Source organism: Phascolarctos cinereus, unplaced genomic scaffold (genome assembly GCF_003287225.1).
Source record: "Phascolarctos cinereus isolate Bilbo 61053 unplaced genomic scaffold, phaCin_HiC Scaffold_4;HRSCAF=312, whole genome shotgun sequence".
In the NCBI taxonomy this organism is placed as follows: Eukaryota; Metazoa; Chordata; class Mammalia; order Diprotodontia; family Phascolarctidae; genus Phascolarctos; species Phascolarctos cinereus.
Window position 1 is genome coordinate 135,211,401 of NW_027555847.1, and position 14,544 is coordinate 135,225,944.

The 14,544-nt window shown below is 39.6% G+C and overlaps 1 protein-coding gene across 6 annotated transcripts in view; it reads left to right on the forward strand.

The window, feature by feature from the left end:
• The first annotated feature begins 1,466 nt into the window (after nucleotides 1-1,466).
• Nucleotides 1,467-14,544, forward strand: part of LUC7L (LUC7 like) — a 47,178-nt gene continuing 34,100 nt past the window's right edge. For 2 of the 6 annotated variants that reach the window (XM_078152616.1, XM_021006533.2), the window contains exons 1-3: nucleotides 1,538-1,704; nucleotides 3,081-3,151; nucleotides 4,150-4,244. Coding sequence is in view for 4 of the 6 variants with exons in the window: in XM_078152614.1 (XP_078008740.1) it covers nucleotides 1,644-1,704; nucleotides 4,150-4,244 (156 nt within the window). In the remaining 2 variants the exon portion in view is untranslated. Of the gene's footprint in view, nucleotides 1,705-3,080; nucleotides 3,152-4,149; nucleotides 4,245-14,544 lie in introns of all 6 variants that reach the window. The other 4 variants (XM_078152614.1, XM_078152615.1, XM_021006531.2 and 1 more) reach the window with 3 other exon arrangements.

Below are 14,544 nucleotides of genomic sequence, written 5' to 3' on the forward strand. Positions count from 1 at the left end.
AAATCTTGTTGCTGCCATTCACCATCTTCCTGACTTTGGCCCAGGCCCTTAACCTCAGTCTCACATCTTAGAAGAGGAGAAGGGCTCTTCTAGCTCTATGATGGCAAGAGCTCACCTCTGTTAGTCCTCACCTTCTTGAGAAACTGGCTCTTCCAGATTTATAGCCCTATTTTGAGGGAGCAGTCCTACAAAAGGAAAGTATTTGGCACTGCCCACTTATGTAGCACATGCCAGAGTTCTGAATGGCAAAGAAATTAAAACAAAGCCTTTTGCTTTTAACCTGTGACAGCTCTTTGGTATTTTTGGAGTTAACAGTGATTGCAAAACTTCTATGACTCTTTTGGTCATTTGTTAACCAGAGTTGACACTCTTTTTGACATTGAGAGAAATGATTTTTAAATAACTAATCGTTAATATTAGGGAGATCCAGGATTTTTTCCCTTCCTATTTCCTCATTCTCTATTAGGTCAAATAAGCCTCTGAAGAATAGAGCTGATAGGGGCAGCTAGGTGGCACAGAGCAACAGCCCTGGAGTCAGTAGGACCTGAGCGCAAATGGGGCCTCAGACACTTACTAGCTGTGTGACTCTGGGTAAATCACTTAACCACAATTGCTTTTAAAAATATCCCTTACTTCACAGTGTTATTACGAGGCTCAAATGAGACAACAGTTGTAAAAAGCATTTAGCACAGTCTCCAGCACACAGTAGGTGCTATATAAATGCTATCCTCCGGCCCCTCCTCGCACCCTGTCACCCTGGGCAAACTTCTGTTGGCCTCAGCATTTTGCAAATCTTAAAGTACTATATTATAAATGCTATTTTTTTTATTGCAACATCAGTCTCCTTCATGCACTCTCCACTGCAGCCAAATTGCCCTACTTGCTGAAAGTTTCCCTTACAAGACATCCCTTCTAATACAGCCATGGTTTTGCACAGGCCACCTGTCCTCCAGGCCTACAGTATTCACTGCTCACCTCTGCTTCTAGCCACCAGCAAGGCTGAGCTCAAGTGAGACTTCCTAAGAGCACTTTTCTTTCTTGATTACCTCCAGTTAATTCTCCCTAAGTTACTTTGTACTTCTTGGTATTTACTTATCTGTCTGTGTACGCGTTTCCCTTCGGGGAAAGTATAAGCTCCTTGAGGGCTAGTACTGTTCCAGTTTTGTCTTCAGAACCACAATACACAGCAGAACTGCTGGGCACATAGTAGGCCCTCAATCAATACTTGTAAAATTGAATTGATTCTTTTTTTAAAAAAACTTTTAAATACAACGTGTAGTATGAAAACGTGAAAACTGGCCTCCAGAAGACGTCAGAGTTTGAGTTGCGTCAAAGAAACTCTTTCCCCTTACCATCGCCCAGTGAAACTAGAGGGTATAACGTCCCACCCAATCCATTAACCCCACCTCAACCGGACTACAACACCCAGAAGTCTTTGTTTCCTGGTGCATACGCACTTCCTCCCGACATCCTCAGCGGCAGGGAAGGAGAAAGCAGGAGAGAAGTAGAGCTCTCGAGGCCGACACGACCCGTCTAGAACTCGCAGCCGCGGAAGGCCGCCACTGTTGCTTGCGCCGTGAGAGGAACCTCCGGCCAGGTCCCCACCGGCTTTTTCTCTCTCTCCCCACCCGCCGCAGCCAGCCATGTCGGCCCAGGCGCAGATGCGGGCCCTGCTGGATCAGCTCATGGGCACGGCCCGGGACGGTGAGTAGGGAGCGGCCGAGGAGCCCGCGGCTTGGAATGGCGGGCGGTGATGGCGGGGAGCGGAGGTGGGGGTGGGGGTGGGAGGTGGAGGGAGGTGGCGAGGCCTGGGCGGCCCGGGCGGCCCGAAGCTGGGGGTGGGGGGGGGGCTTGCTCGGCCCTGCGCGTGCGCCCCAGGTGACCCGGACTCCCTCTCTTGTCTCCCCCGCCCGCCCAGGCAAGGCGCCCGGGCCTTTTGTGCCGCTGTCTCTGGCCTCCAGGCGTCGGCTGGCCTATCTTGGAGGCCCAGGCCTTGGGCCCCTTTGTCTCCGCCCGGATCCTGCCACCTGGAGGCCGATGCCTCGGGTGCTTGGGCATCTTACTTACCGGATTCTCCCCCTCCCCCAACACGCATGCATACGCACTCCCTGCTCGGCCTGTGGGGGCCCAGTTTGGGCCTTTTTGTGGCTGGCTCCCTTTCTTTCCACTCAGACTAAGAGGCCGCGGGCGCTGGCTACCTCCACGCACATCCTTCCTCTGGAGGCTCTGGCGGTTCTTTTTGCCCTCCTGAAAGTTGAATCCTCCTTCGTGGCTTCTTCTGGCCCCCCCACCTGAGCGAAATTTAAAGGGTGTCAATAGTTGCGGGCTCAGAGTAACTGATTTGTATCTATATTTGGTGGTTTACAAACCCCCCCCTCAACGCTAACCAGCAGATAACTGTCCGCTTTTGACCGTCTTTTCTTTGCCCCAGGGCCGACTTTTACTTCCTCCTCTCCTGCACACATATACCCTTGTTTGTTGGCCACCTTACGAGAAAATAGGGAATTTAGTAAAGGGCCTGAGTTTCTTGATCCTCACAGACAGTATGTTTTCCAAACCATGCGGCGGTGTTTTTCCTGGGCTTCCTCTGAAAAGAAGTTCTATCAGAGATGGAGCCTAATATACAGATAATATATCTAAATGTTATTTTTATTCTATTTTATCGCAAAAGAAATTGTAAGGTCGGCTTTTCTAATATGGGGGTTATGTGCAAAGTGACGCTATCACCACCTTAAGCCTTCACATGAGAAACCCAGTGTTTAGTCAACTCCTTACAGACATAGGTAGGTTTGTACTATAGATAGGAAAGCGAAATTCTAAATGTTTCAGGAAAAAAGGCTGCAAAACCAAAACAAAACTATATTCCAGTTGTGGTTTGTGTTTTCTTTTCTACCGAAATAATGAAGTTGTAAATTCACACTGGCACATTTTCAGGGCTGTGCAGATTCTTTGCACTTTATTTCATAGATGAATAAGTGCTTTTTAGCTTTCTTTGTATATTGAGTTGCTTTTGAATTGCTTCCCATATTTTTATTTCATACAAACTGAACAATTGTGGCCCCTCTATTTTATTTATAAAGGTTCAGTGTATCTTTGCCTGCCTACATCAATCTGCAAGGGAGTTGCAGAAAAGCCTCATGTTCATCGAGCCGTGAGTCACAACCAATTTTTAAAGCTGTTATAACAAAAAAGTGTTTGCTTTTTTCACAAGTAACTTTAAAAGTGTAGTTTAGAAAGAAAACATTTTCAATAAAAAAGACACTACATTAATCCTGGATGCTTGCAAATCCTAAAATATAGTCCTACTTTAGTATTACACAGATCTGTGTCATATACACAGATTAGCTTTAAAATTGTCACATTCCATTGCCACTTTGCCTTTACTTTTATGTATCATTCCCCTGACTTCCTTACTGCAGGTGTGGGCAAGAAAACTTTTCCTTTAAAACTTTTCAACAGCGGGCATAAAATTCTGCAGCTGAGGTCTTGAAGAATGCAGATGGGTACAGTATGTGTTGGAGCTCGCAGTGTGTATTGACTAACCTAGTTTCTTTCTGCCTTTCTCATATTGTCTTGTTAAAAGTGACTCCCAAATGCCAAAATATTTTAAGGGTGGGGAAAAGGGAACCAGGGAGATGCCCAGATCATAGGGTTCTACAATGACGTTTGTATACTTTTCCTGGACTCTGGACAAAAAAACACTGCCTACTCAGTTGTCCACATCAAGAAAATAGATGATGATACCTGTTGCTGGTGGAAATTAGGAGGTGTAAGTGTCATATTCTTTGATTCGTGACCTACTGAGTAACATGGGTTTTGGTATCTCCATCCCTATCTGCTCTTCTTGAGTAGGGTCCAGGTAAACTTGATAATTGTTAAGCCGTTTAATTTGGCCATTTGTCTATTTTGCATAATGGGCAAGTCAGACGTCATTTGGTAAGATCTCATACTCTTTCATGATGTACTTAAACCTATAAATACATTAGTAGTCCAGTTTCCAATTATGTTTCTAGACCCTGTTTTTCAGTGAATTTGATGGGGAGTGCACAAAATTGATAGTCGGCAAATCCAGGTGAATTGTTGCAGCAGATATCCATGAATGGTTAATAGGATAATACTGTCTTATTTAAAACCAAACATGAATTTCAGGAGACGAAACCAGACAGAGGGTGAAGTTTACAGATGATCGTGTCTGCAAGAGCCATCTCCTGGACTGCTGTCCTCATGACATTCTGGCTGGAACGGTATGTGCTTTTTCACAGTACAATAAAGTAAAGAAAAAACTGTTGCTGTTTTAGGGAAGCCATTCAGCTGGTGCTTTATTTTACATAGCCTAGTAGAAATTTCCTGGTGCCATTCAAATTATATAATCTTAAGAGATGTCTTATTGCATGTCTTACTACTGTAAAATTATTAGACTTCAGAAAGCTAGTCACACTGAGTACTAAGAAAATACTGTTATTTCCTAAAATATCCATATGTAGATTTGTATATTAACTGCTCCTGTTTTAGGCAAGCAGATTGATCTGATTCTAGAACCTCTGTGACTTTTACCAATCACTCTTCAGTGCTGCCAATAATTTTTTTGTTTTAATAGTTAATAGGCATTACTTCTTAAGCTTTTTTCCCTTTTTTTGGAGAACTTTTTAATCAATTAGTGTCTGGTTTCCTTTTTGCAAATTTATATTATGTCACTGTTTTAGAAAAGCAGTATGTGAAAGTCAGTAAATGTGGATTTTTCTCCCATTTTACATTTTATTTTTCTTTCATTTATTTTTGGAGGCAATCAGCATTAAGTGACTTGGCCAGGGTCACACAGCTAGTAAGTGTCTGAGATGGGATTTGAACTCTGGTTCTCTGGAATCCAGGGCCCATTTGCTATGCATTGCACCACCTAGTTGCCCCTTGTTTTATTTTGCTTTTAAATTTCTCCACTAAAGTCTGACTCTCATGTCTCCTGTGAAATTAACCCAAGTTTCTTGAATTTTGCCAGTGGGAGGCAATCTCTGGTAGGCCTTACCAGGAAGACTGAATAGGAGTCTTGGAGTTGACTAAATCTGTGGGCTGAGGACCAGCCTGCTTGCCTAATGGAAGAGATTCTTGTCACTAGGTTAACTTTTCAGGTTTTGAATTTTTTCAGCCACAGAAACTCATGAAAACTAATGTTTTTTTAGAGGGGTAGCAGGCCATGTTGGTGGAGAGAGTATCAGAGCTAATTGTTAAATTTTCCATATGAGCATTTATATATTGAAAATTAGCAACTGCTTCAAACCAGGGCTTGATTGATTGTTTTGCTGATTGTCTAGACTTAACAGTGATGGGGAAAATACTAATGATGTAAACTACTATGTTCTCCTTACATTATTTTTTGAAAGCTGATTGTAAACATTTTACCCACATACCCCTGGGAAGTGTCTTTGAGATATTGAAATAAATACAGATTTTAAATGGAAAGAAAAACATTAGACCTGTACCAGTTTTGTTTAATACACATTTCCAAGGTCAGTTAGAATTAAAAAGTCTTGAAGGGCACAACTTTTGCCTGTAGTGATGAACACAGAAATGTAGAATGTAAATTCCTTGAGAGCAGGAGCTTTTTCTTCTTATGTCCCTACTGTAACACAAGGCCTTGTACATAGTACAAGGCAAGTACTAGTGGATTCCAGAAATTTTTGGTTTCCTTAGATGTACTGTTCCTTCCACCAACAATTTTGAGGGCTGCATAGCATATATTTACTGAAGTGCTTATTTTGGCATTGACCATGAACCTAGATTTCTAAAGGCTATGCCCCTGGAGTGGAAATTGCCAAATCCTACATAGCTAGAAAAGCTTTTGGCCCATACAATACTTTTATCTTATAAATTTTCTCTTGTATTTTTCCATGTGTACTATACTTACCTTGCCCCTAGAACTGTTTTAAGATAATTAGAAAAGGTTTATTTTCTGTGTAGTAGTTAATATAGCATCAGTAGAAATGGGTATTGAATATTAATGGGTGGATTGTATGTCTTTCATCTGAGAGAACCATCTCAATGGGCTACTGTTCTCTGCTATCAAACTAGGAAATACTAGCTAGATTCAGAAAAGTATCACCAAGTTGGCTATAGGGTGATGCATTTTTAAGCCACAGTAATTCCTGAAGGCCATTTACTAAGTTACAGAAGAGTTGCCATTTGTGTTGCTGGAGGACAACAAAACGACCTTAAAAGTATTGATGGATGATGTGCATGTTCTAAGAGAGAATTTTTTCTGTGATGAATCATTACTTTGTTTATTGTTATCTGGAGGAAAGAGCCAGGAGAAGAGTGCTGTCAGTTTCATCTTTGGTATTATAGAAGCTGGTAACTTGACTACTGTACTGTAGCTACAGTTTGATAGGGTATTTGATAATGCTATAGCTATTTATGTACCAGACCTTTGTTGCTCAATAGTAATCATCATTTTCACCATTCATAAATATTCTGATGGAAAGCAGTAGTGGGGAATGATCCTGGATTATATCCTGGAGTTGTGCATGGAAGAAGCTGAAAGGGAGCCATTTCAGTCTTCTTTTGAATAACTGTTGAAATCTCATATTGTTTTTGATCACTGAGTGACATTTTTCAGTCATAGAATATACATCTATTGTGAGATTAATATTTAAGTACCCACTTGTCATGCTGTATTAAGTACTATATAGCAATTAAACATCTTCTAATTATCTTTAGATAGTTCTAGTGGTGAGATAAGTATAGCCCACTTTGAAAAATATAAGAAAAAATTCGTAGTAAGGTAATAGCTAGTATTGATTAGGAGGAAGTGTGCCATGTTTTGAGTTCTAGCTCTCCTGTTTATTAGCGCTGTGATCTTGAGCAGGTCATTTTCCTATGCTGGGTTTGGTTTCCTCTAAGATCTGAGTTAAAACTAGGGTCCCTAAGATTTTTTTAAATTAATATTTTGACAACTTTTAATATTTTCTAATCCTAAGTAATTTGTGCATTTAAAAACATTATTCTGAGAAGTGATTTGTAGGCTGGGCTGCCAGCAGTGTCTGTGATACAAAAAAAGGTTGAGAACTTAACCGCTCTGAACTCTCGTACATCTCCAGCATTCTTCAGTGCTTGGGTGGCTACTGTAGGCTTCTAGTTTTCCCTAACCTTTTTAATAATCTTTCTTTTGATGCTATATCTCTAACTGGGGAATAAAACCCTGGAAAGAATTTCCTACTGCACAGAGAGGGTGGGGTGGAACAGAAATGGACAGTTCTTTTTTGGGGTTCATGTGTTAAGGGAATGAAATTGGTATGAAGTTAAGAAGTGAGGTACTGGCAGGTTTTGAAGTGGAATTTAATAGAGGTAAGTGACTGAAAGATTCTCTTAATACACTTGTTTTCAGTAGTTTCAGAGTAGACACAAGGGAACTGGGATGGTGAGCAAAGCTGTTTCATATTAAGAACTTGATTAAACTTGGTTTTATAACTCCTTGGTATTGAGAGTCAAAAGACTCCTGGATTCTGGTTATTGATCTGCTACTTGGTAGTTGCATTATCTTAGGCAAGTTAGCCTCTCCAAGTCCTGTTTCCTTAACAGTAAAATGTTATCTTTCTGAAGGTGTGGTTGTGAGAAAAGTGCTTTAGAAACAGGAGCTACTGTTACGATTGTAATAGCACTTATGAATTCTATACAAAAATAGTGTTCAGGTAAGATTGTTTTTAGTTATAGTAGTGTTACATTGATTTGTTCCATCTAGTTTTCTCATCTAGCAACAACAGATAATATTGCAGAAGGAAGGAGTAGAAATGTCAGATACCTACCACTCTTGGTATAGTTGAAATAGTTTCAAATCTATCTTTTGAGGACAAAAGGAACAAGGCATAGTGGTCCGTTGAGTAAGATTTATTCTGTCAAAAGGTTTCTTGAAATGGTTGCCATTTGAGTTTTCTGGTATGGAGTTTGTATAGCTGCTGCTATTTTGAACATTTTAACTTCCTAGTTTCAGTGCTTATTCTTTTGTCAGTTTTCATTGCTTATGCTTTGCAAAAATAATGCTTGCTATTCATTTTTTAAAAGCAGTATTTAGTTCTGACTAGTGTAGTAACTAAATGGCTTTTCAATTATATTTACTATATTTCAGATGCGAAAACTCTACCTTAAGGGAGAGGCCAGACTTGGCTGCAACTTAATGCAATTCCCTGCATTATTATTGTTCTTGCATTTGAATTTCCCATATCCTCTTAATTTCCCCTAGTTACAGTAGTTTTATGTCATTGAAATGGTGCTTAATGTGGTTAATTGTTTTCTGTGATAAGAATTTGATGTCTGTGTGCAGGAGTAATTTTGATTTAGATATGTTAGAATTGTCATTGATATACTGGGTCATGGGAAGTTGTGGGAGAACTTAAGCACTTGCCTTTTGTGATACTATTAGCAAAGATTTGGAAATGTACCTTAAACAGCTGTCGTTTCCCCATAATAGTATCCTAAAAGCTTACGTTTCTGTAACACTTTACAATTTACAAAGCATTTTTGTCACAACAACCATTGGAGGGAGGTATAATGCCTATGTTATCCCCATTTTGTAGATGAACAAATTGAAATATCTGAGAGGTGAAATTAGTTGCCCGTTCACTTGAGCTAGGCCTTGAGTCTAGGACTTCTGATACCACGTTTTATGTTACTTGCACTCTGCCAAGTTGCATCTTGAAAGGAGGGATTAAGTGTGTGTGTGTGTGTGGGGGGGATGATTATCCATAGTTTTATTAGTCATCCTCCAAATGGTTTATATTTTCTGCTTATATGACATCTTGAATTAATGAGTTCCCTGTTTCTACTATCTTTGTTATTTTCTGTAAAGAATTACTTCGTTTTTATTTGTCCTAAAACCACTTCCCTCAGTTCTGAGTGTTTCCTCTCCTACATTTCATTATACCAAATCTAGGTTCAAGACAACTAATATTTTGTTGAATTACTCCTGTTTGTAAAGCCATGTATGATTTTGTATATTCCACCATAAACATATACTTTGTGAATTTTATAGACTTCAAAGAGATAGCTTTAATAAATACCTTATAAAGCAGGAATTAATTCTTAACTAGGTGGCCTCTCTACTTAGGGGGTCTATGAATAAATTTCATCTGTGACTTAAATTTTTAAAAATGATCTTTTACATTTTGATATTTTAAAAATGTGATATTTTGAGAAATAATATTTAGTATTTCAATATAATTGCTTTCCTTTGTAGTCTTATATTTTATTTTACTCATTTAAAAACATTCTCAGAAGAGGTCCATAAGCTTTACCAGGCTGCCAAAGGAATCCATGATGAAAAAGTTAGTTACTGTTGTTCTCAAAGGCTTGACTGTCCAAAGGAAGGAGAGAGGACAAATAGCTGAATAAATTTGAGTCTACAAAAATTGTAGATAAGATTTAGTCCAAAAATACTAGATAGTATAAAAACTGTCTCTTTTATAATAGTAAAAAGTAAAGTCTCTGTAGCATAGTAATTATATGAATGTAGAATATTTTTGTCCTTAGAGAAGGCCTTACATTGCTATAGATAATCTTCATTTCAGGGATAAGAGTACAATTCTCTAAGTAGTATTGGTTGGAGAGAATTACTTGAAGACTTACTGGCAGTTATAAGCATTATGAAAGTAGATTCCATTGAAGGAGACATTCCTAAAACCTGTGTTAATTAGTTTTCTTACTTAGGGGTTGGGTCAAGGTTCCAGTCCTTGAGAGGACTAATGAGAGAGCAAAATGGAATGCTAGTCCTATAGGAATTGGGGCATAGTATGAAGCAAGGTGTCAAGACAGAGACTCTGGCGCAAGGAAGTGAGATAAGAATTCAGTTATTGAGGCTGAAGTACAAAGTAGGAAGTTTGGTCATCATAGGCAGTTTAAAAGCCCAGTTAGAACTTTGGTGCAAGTTGAGAGCATGACCTAGCAGCATAGCTGTGGTATATTGGGTCTAGAGTAAGGAAACTCACTTTGTTCTCTGCTTTCTTACTGCTTTGTCATGTGATATTAGATAAAGGATTTAATAAAAACTCTGAATTTCCTCTGATAAAAATGAGGGGGTTTGATTACATGATCTCTAAAGTCCCTTCCAGTGTTAACAGTCAGCCTGGCTAAAGCCAGATTTATAAAATTGTTTTTTGAATTTATATGTACTTTGGGGCAAACTTCTTGCATTTCCATGTTTTATCTTTTTATCCATAGTGACTGAAATGTAGTCTGATCAATCTGTAGTTTGTTCCGTTACATATATTTGATTATTTCTTGGTTCTACTTGAGCTGAATAATTAGCTAAATAGGCCAAGCATTCTCTTAAGAATGAAAATTCTTAGGGTCCCTCTCAAGTACCTGACTGTCAATTATTGTACATGGTAGCTCTTTTAAAATGGGCTACTGAGTAGACTTAAGTGTCTAAAAATCCTCTCCCTCCTTTTATTTTAACTAATGACTATGGTTATTTAGAAAAAAGAATTGCTAAGTGGGGCAAATAATGTCTGGGGTTTTTTTTTTGTGTGTGTACATTCTTCTTAAAAAATCTTCTTTTAATTAATTATGTATTTATTGCAAGGCGATTGGGGTTAAATAACTTGCTCAGGGTCTCACAGCTAGTTAAATGTCAAGTGTCTGACGCTGGATTTGAACTCAGGTCTTCCGGACTCCAGGACCAGCTCTCTATCCAGTGCCCCACCCAGCTGCCCCTAAAATCTACTTTTTTTAATAAGAAACTTGGATCAAGTTAAGAAATTGTAATTTTTAATGTTGCCTAAATAGTCTCTGAAAAACTTAGGGCAAGAATAATTAAGTCTATTTCTATATTTAGAATTCAGTTTAAGAAAAATTAATATAGTGCTATTCATCATTTATTTATTTGCCTTTTAGTGAGGCAGTTGGGGTTAAATGACTTGACCAGAGTCACATGCTAGTATCATGTGTCTGAGACTGGATTTGAACTCAGGTCCTCCTGACTTCAGGGCTGGTGCTGTATCCGCTGTGCCACCTAGCTGCCCCAATATAACGCTATTTTCAGATGATCATCCCTAGAAGTTGGCCTTGTGTGTGTTTCAGGATGATTTAGTTATTTAATTGTTTGTTTATTTACATATTTATTGGCTTAAGTAACTTTTCTTTTCAAAGTGCAGCTAATTTATTCACAATGAAGGTGTTTAGACCACATTATTGACCCAGTCCTTATACTGAAGGGCTTCAGCATACAAGTTGATGTTCTCTAACATCCCAGCTCCTCAGACTCCTCAGCTCTTATGACCTACTCCTTCACTCTACCTCAGCCACATGCGGAGATGGTCACACTCTGAGATTCTGAAGTTCTTTTATGTGAGCATAACCTGTCATTCCACCTGTCCTTGTGCCTTACTTCTCAATTTATTTTTCCTCCTCACTGTACCTCCATTCCCTCTGCTCCTCAGTACTCCCCAGAATGTTGGCCCTGCTTGGCCTTCACTTTTCTTCTTTTCAGTCTGAACTCTAGAGTTAACCATTTGAGTACATGGTCTTGCTCTGGTGTCTGTCCCCCCCCCCCCTTATTGTCAATCATGTCTTACCAAATTCTAACCCTGGAAAACTCACCATCTGCTTCCTCTGTTCCTGCTCACGTGCTACCAAACAGAGCTGGAGGGAGTCATGCTGGGGCCACTACAAATTTATGTTCTTGACTGTGCCTCACTACAGCTGAGTAGTCACAGTGGCTTTTCAAATTTCTCTCCCCAGATCTTCCATACTGCCCCCCCATCCTTCCTTCTTCTCAACTAAGGACCTTCACTCATGCATTACTGAGAAGTATAGGTCATTTCCAGTGAGCTCTGTTTTTCCCTTCTGTACAGTTAATGATTCTTTACATCATCCTTTGTTCTTTAGTCTCTGAAGTGGCCCTTCTCATCAGGGTCACCCCCTTTACATGATGTACCTTTGATTCCATCTTTTCCTATCTCCTCTGGGAAATTGCCCCCACAGTTATATCCTTAGCCATTCTTCAGTCTCTCCTTATCTACTGGTTCCTTCCCTTCCATGCTGCTTATAGCTCACCTCAATCCTTAAAAAATCTTCACTAGATCCTACCATCCCCTCAAGTTATTTTTTGTATGTCTTTCTTCTCTTAGACATTCAGATTCCTAGAAAAAAACTCTACCCTGTCTACTTTCCTCTCATTTATTTCTCAACCCTCTCTAGTTTATTATAATTGTCAAATCCAATGACCACATTTCAATCAGCATCCTTTTTGATCTGTCCATAGGTCAGCAGCCAGGTAGTGCAGTAAATAGAACAGTGGCCCTTGGAGTCAGGAATTCAAATTCAACCTCAGACACTTACTAGTTTTACCCTGGGTAAATCACTTAAACTTGGTATGCTTCAGTTTCCTCATCTGTAAAATGGGTAAAAATAGCACCTGCTTCACCGAGTTGTTGAAAGAATAAAATGAGATGATATACCTTAAAGCACTGTGTAAATGCTAGCTATTACTGTTTGACACTTAGACACGCCGTCATCCTGGGTACTTTATCCTCTTGGTGTCTTCATGACACTGCACTATGCTGCTTCTCCTCCTACTTGTCTGACTACTCTTTTTCAGTCTTTGTTTTCCAGCTGGTACCCCCTAACAATTGGTTTACTTCAAGGCTCTTTCCTGAGCTCTCTGACCTTGTCAGTTTCCATGGGTCTAATTATCATCTCTGTGCAGGTGATTCTCAGACTTATATATCCAGCCCTAGCCTCCCTTCTCTGCTTCAGTCCTTCATTGCCTAAGGGACATTTCTGAGTGAATGTCTTATAGGCATCTCAGGTTAAGTGAGTCCCAAACAGAGCTCATCTTTATCCTCAAACACACCCCTCTTTTTGATCTGCTCCTTTCCTTGAACTTGACTTCCTTGACTCCTTACTCTTTACCCACATTCCAATTAGTTGCCAAATCTTGCTAATTCTCCCTCCACCTTTCTCACTTCTCTCCCACAGCCACCACAGTAGGCCCTTTAACTATTGCTGTTCCTTTCTAGTTGGTCTCCCTGTTTAAAGTTCTCCTTTAATTCACCCTCCCACGTGACTGTCAATTATTTTCTTAAATGCTTAGGTCAGCCCATCTCTTCCTCTGCTCATACTCTAGCAGCTCCGTAATACCTTTAGGATCAAATATAAACTCTCTTTGGCATTTAAAATCCTGTACAAAGCTGGCCTCAGACCTATCCCTCCAGCTTATATACATTACTTCTCTTCATACCCTCTGTGGTCCCATCAAATTGCCCCTCTTATCATACTTTTCTACTGGCTATCCCCCATGGTTGAAATATTCTCTCTTCACCTTTTTTTTTTTTAGGTTCCTTCTTCCCTTCAAAGCACAGCACAAGCACCTTCTAGAAGAACCCTTTCCTGATCCTCTTTCTCCTCCCCACAATACGCTAGTGCCTTTCTCTCAAATTAGTGTGTGTGTGTGTGTGTGTGTGTGTGTGTGTTGCCTTTGCAGATAGAATGTAAGCTTCTTTAGCCAAGGACTGTTTTGTATTTGTTTATATCCACAATTCCTAAATATTTTGTCTTGATTAATTGATTGACCTCATTCTCTCCCTTTTGACATTAGCACATAGAAGCATCCAAATGGGGCTTGCTATTACTGAGATTTTTGTTCAGGAATGGGAGAAAAGAGAGTCCCTAGCAGGCCCATTTAAAATTATCTTGAAGCTTTACCTGCTTGATTTCCAAGCTGGCTGGAATATTATTCTTTTTGTCTTTGCTTCTGTCTCACTTGTGCTCTCTTGTTCTCCTGCTATATACATATGACTCCCAAGATTTCTGCAGAAATCAAAAGTACCTTCTAATGATGAAAAAACTGAAGCTACTGCTTGCAGTGAATAATCTTGGTTCCAGAGAACAGAGGAAGAAATATAACCTTCCTCTTGCTACTAAGGGGATGAGAAATTGAGAGCACAGTCTTGCATATGTTGTCAGATGCGGTTGCTTTGTCAATCGGTTTTGCTTAACTGTTCCCTTTTTTTCAAGGGGAGGGAGCTAGATCCTCATCAGGAGATAAGGTTTTTTTTTCTTTTTTAAATGGGCGTCAATGTTTAATGACAAGGAAAGGGGAAAAACTCTCCAGTTAAAGTAGTGTGCCCAGAGGCAGATATCATGGAGGGAGACTGTGTGATATTCTGTAAACAGTGCTGGAGCTAATAATAACTGAGAGAGAGAGAGACACACACACACACACACACACATATACATACACACACACATATATATTTTTATACATATACACACACACACACATATATGGATTTTAAAGTTCATAATTTACATAACGTTCTTTCATTTTTGCCTCACAATAACCTTACAAAGTTGGTACTACTGGTATTATCTTCATTCTGTACAAGAGAAAACTGAAGTTTAGAAAGATTTAAGTGACTTATCTGTAACTGAACAGCTACTTAAGAGTCAGAGATGGGACAAACCAACTTTCCTGGATAGTGTAGCACTTCATCCGCTCACCTATTGCCTCTTTAACTGGGATTGAATCTCAGTTCTATCACTTCCTGTCTGTGACTTTTG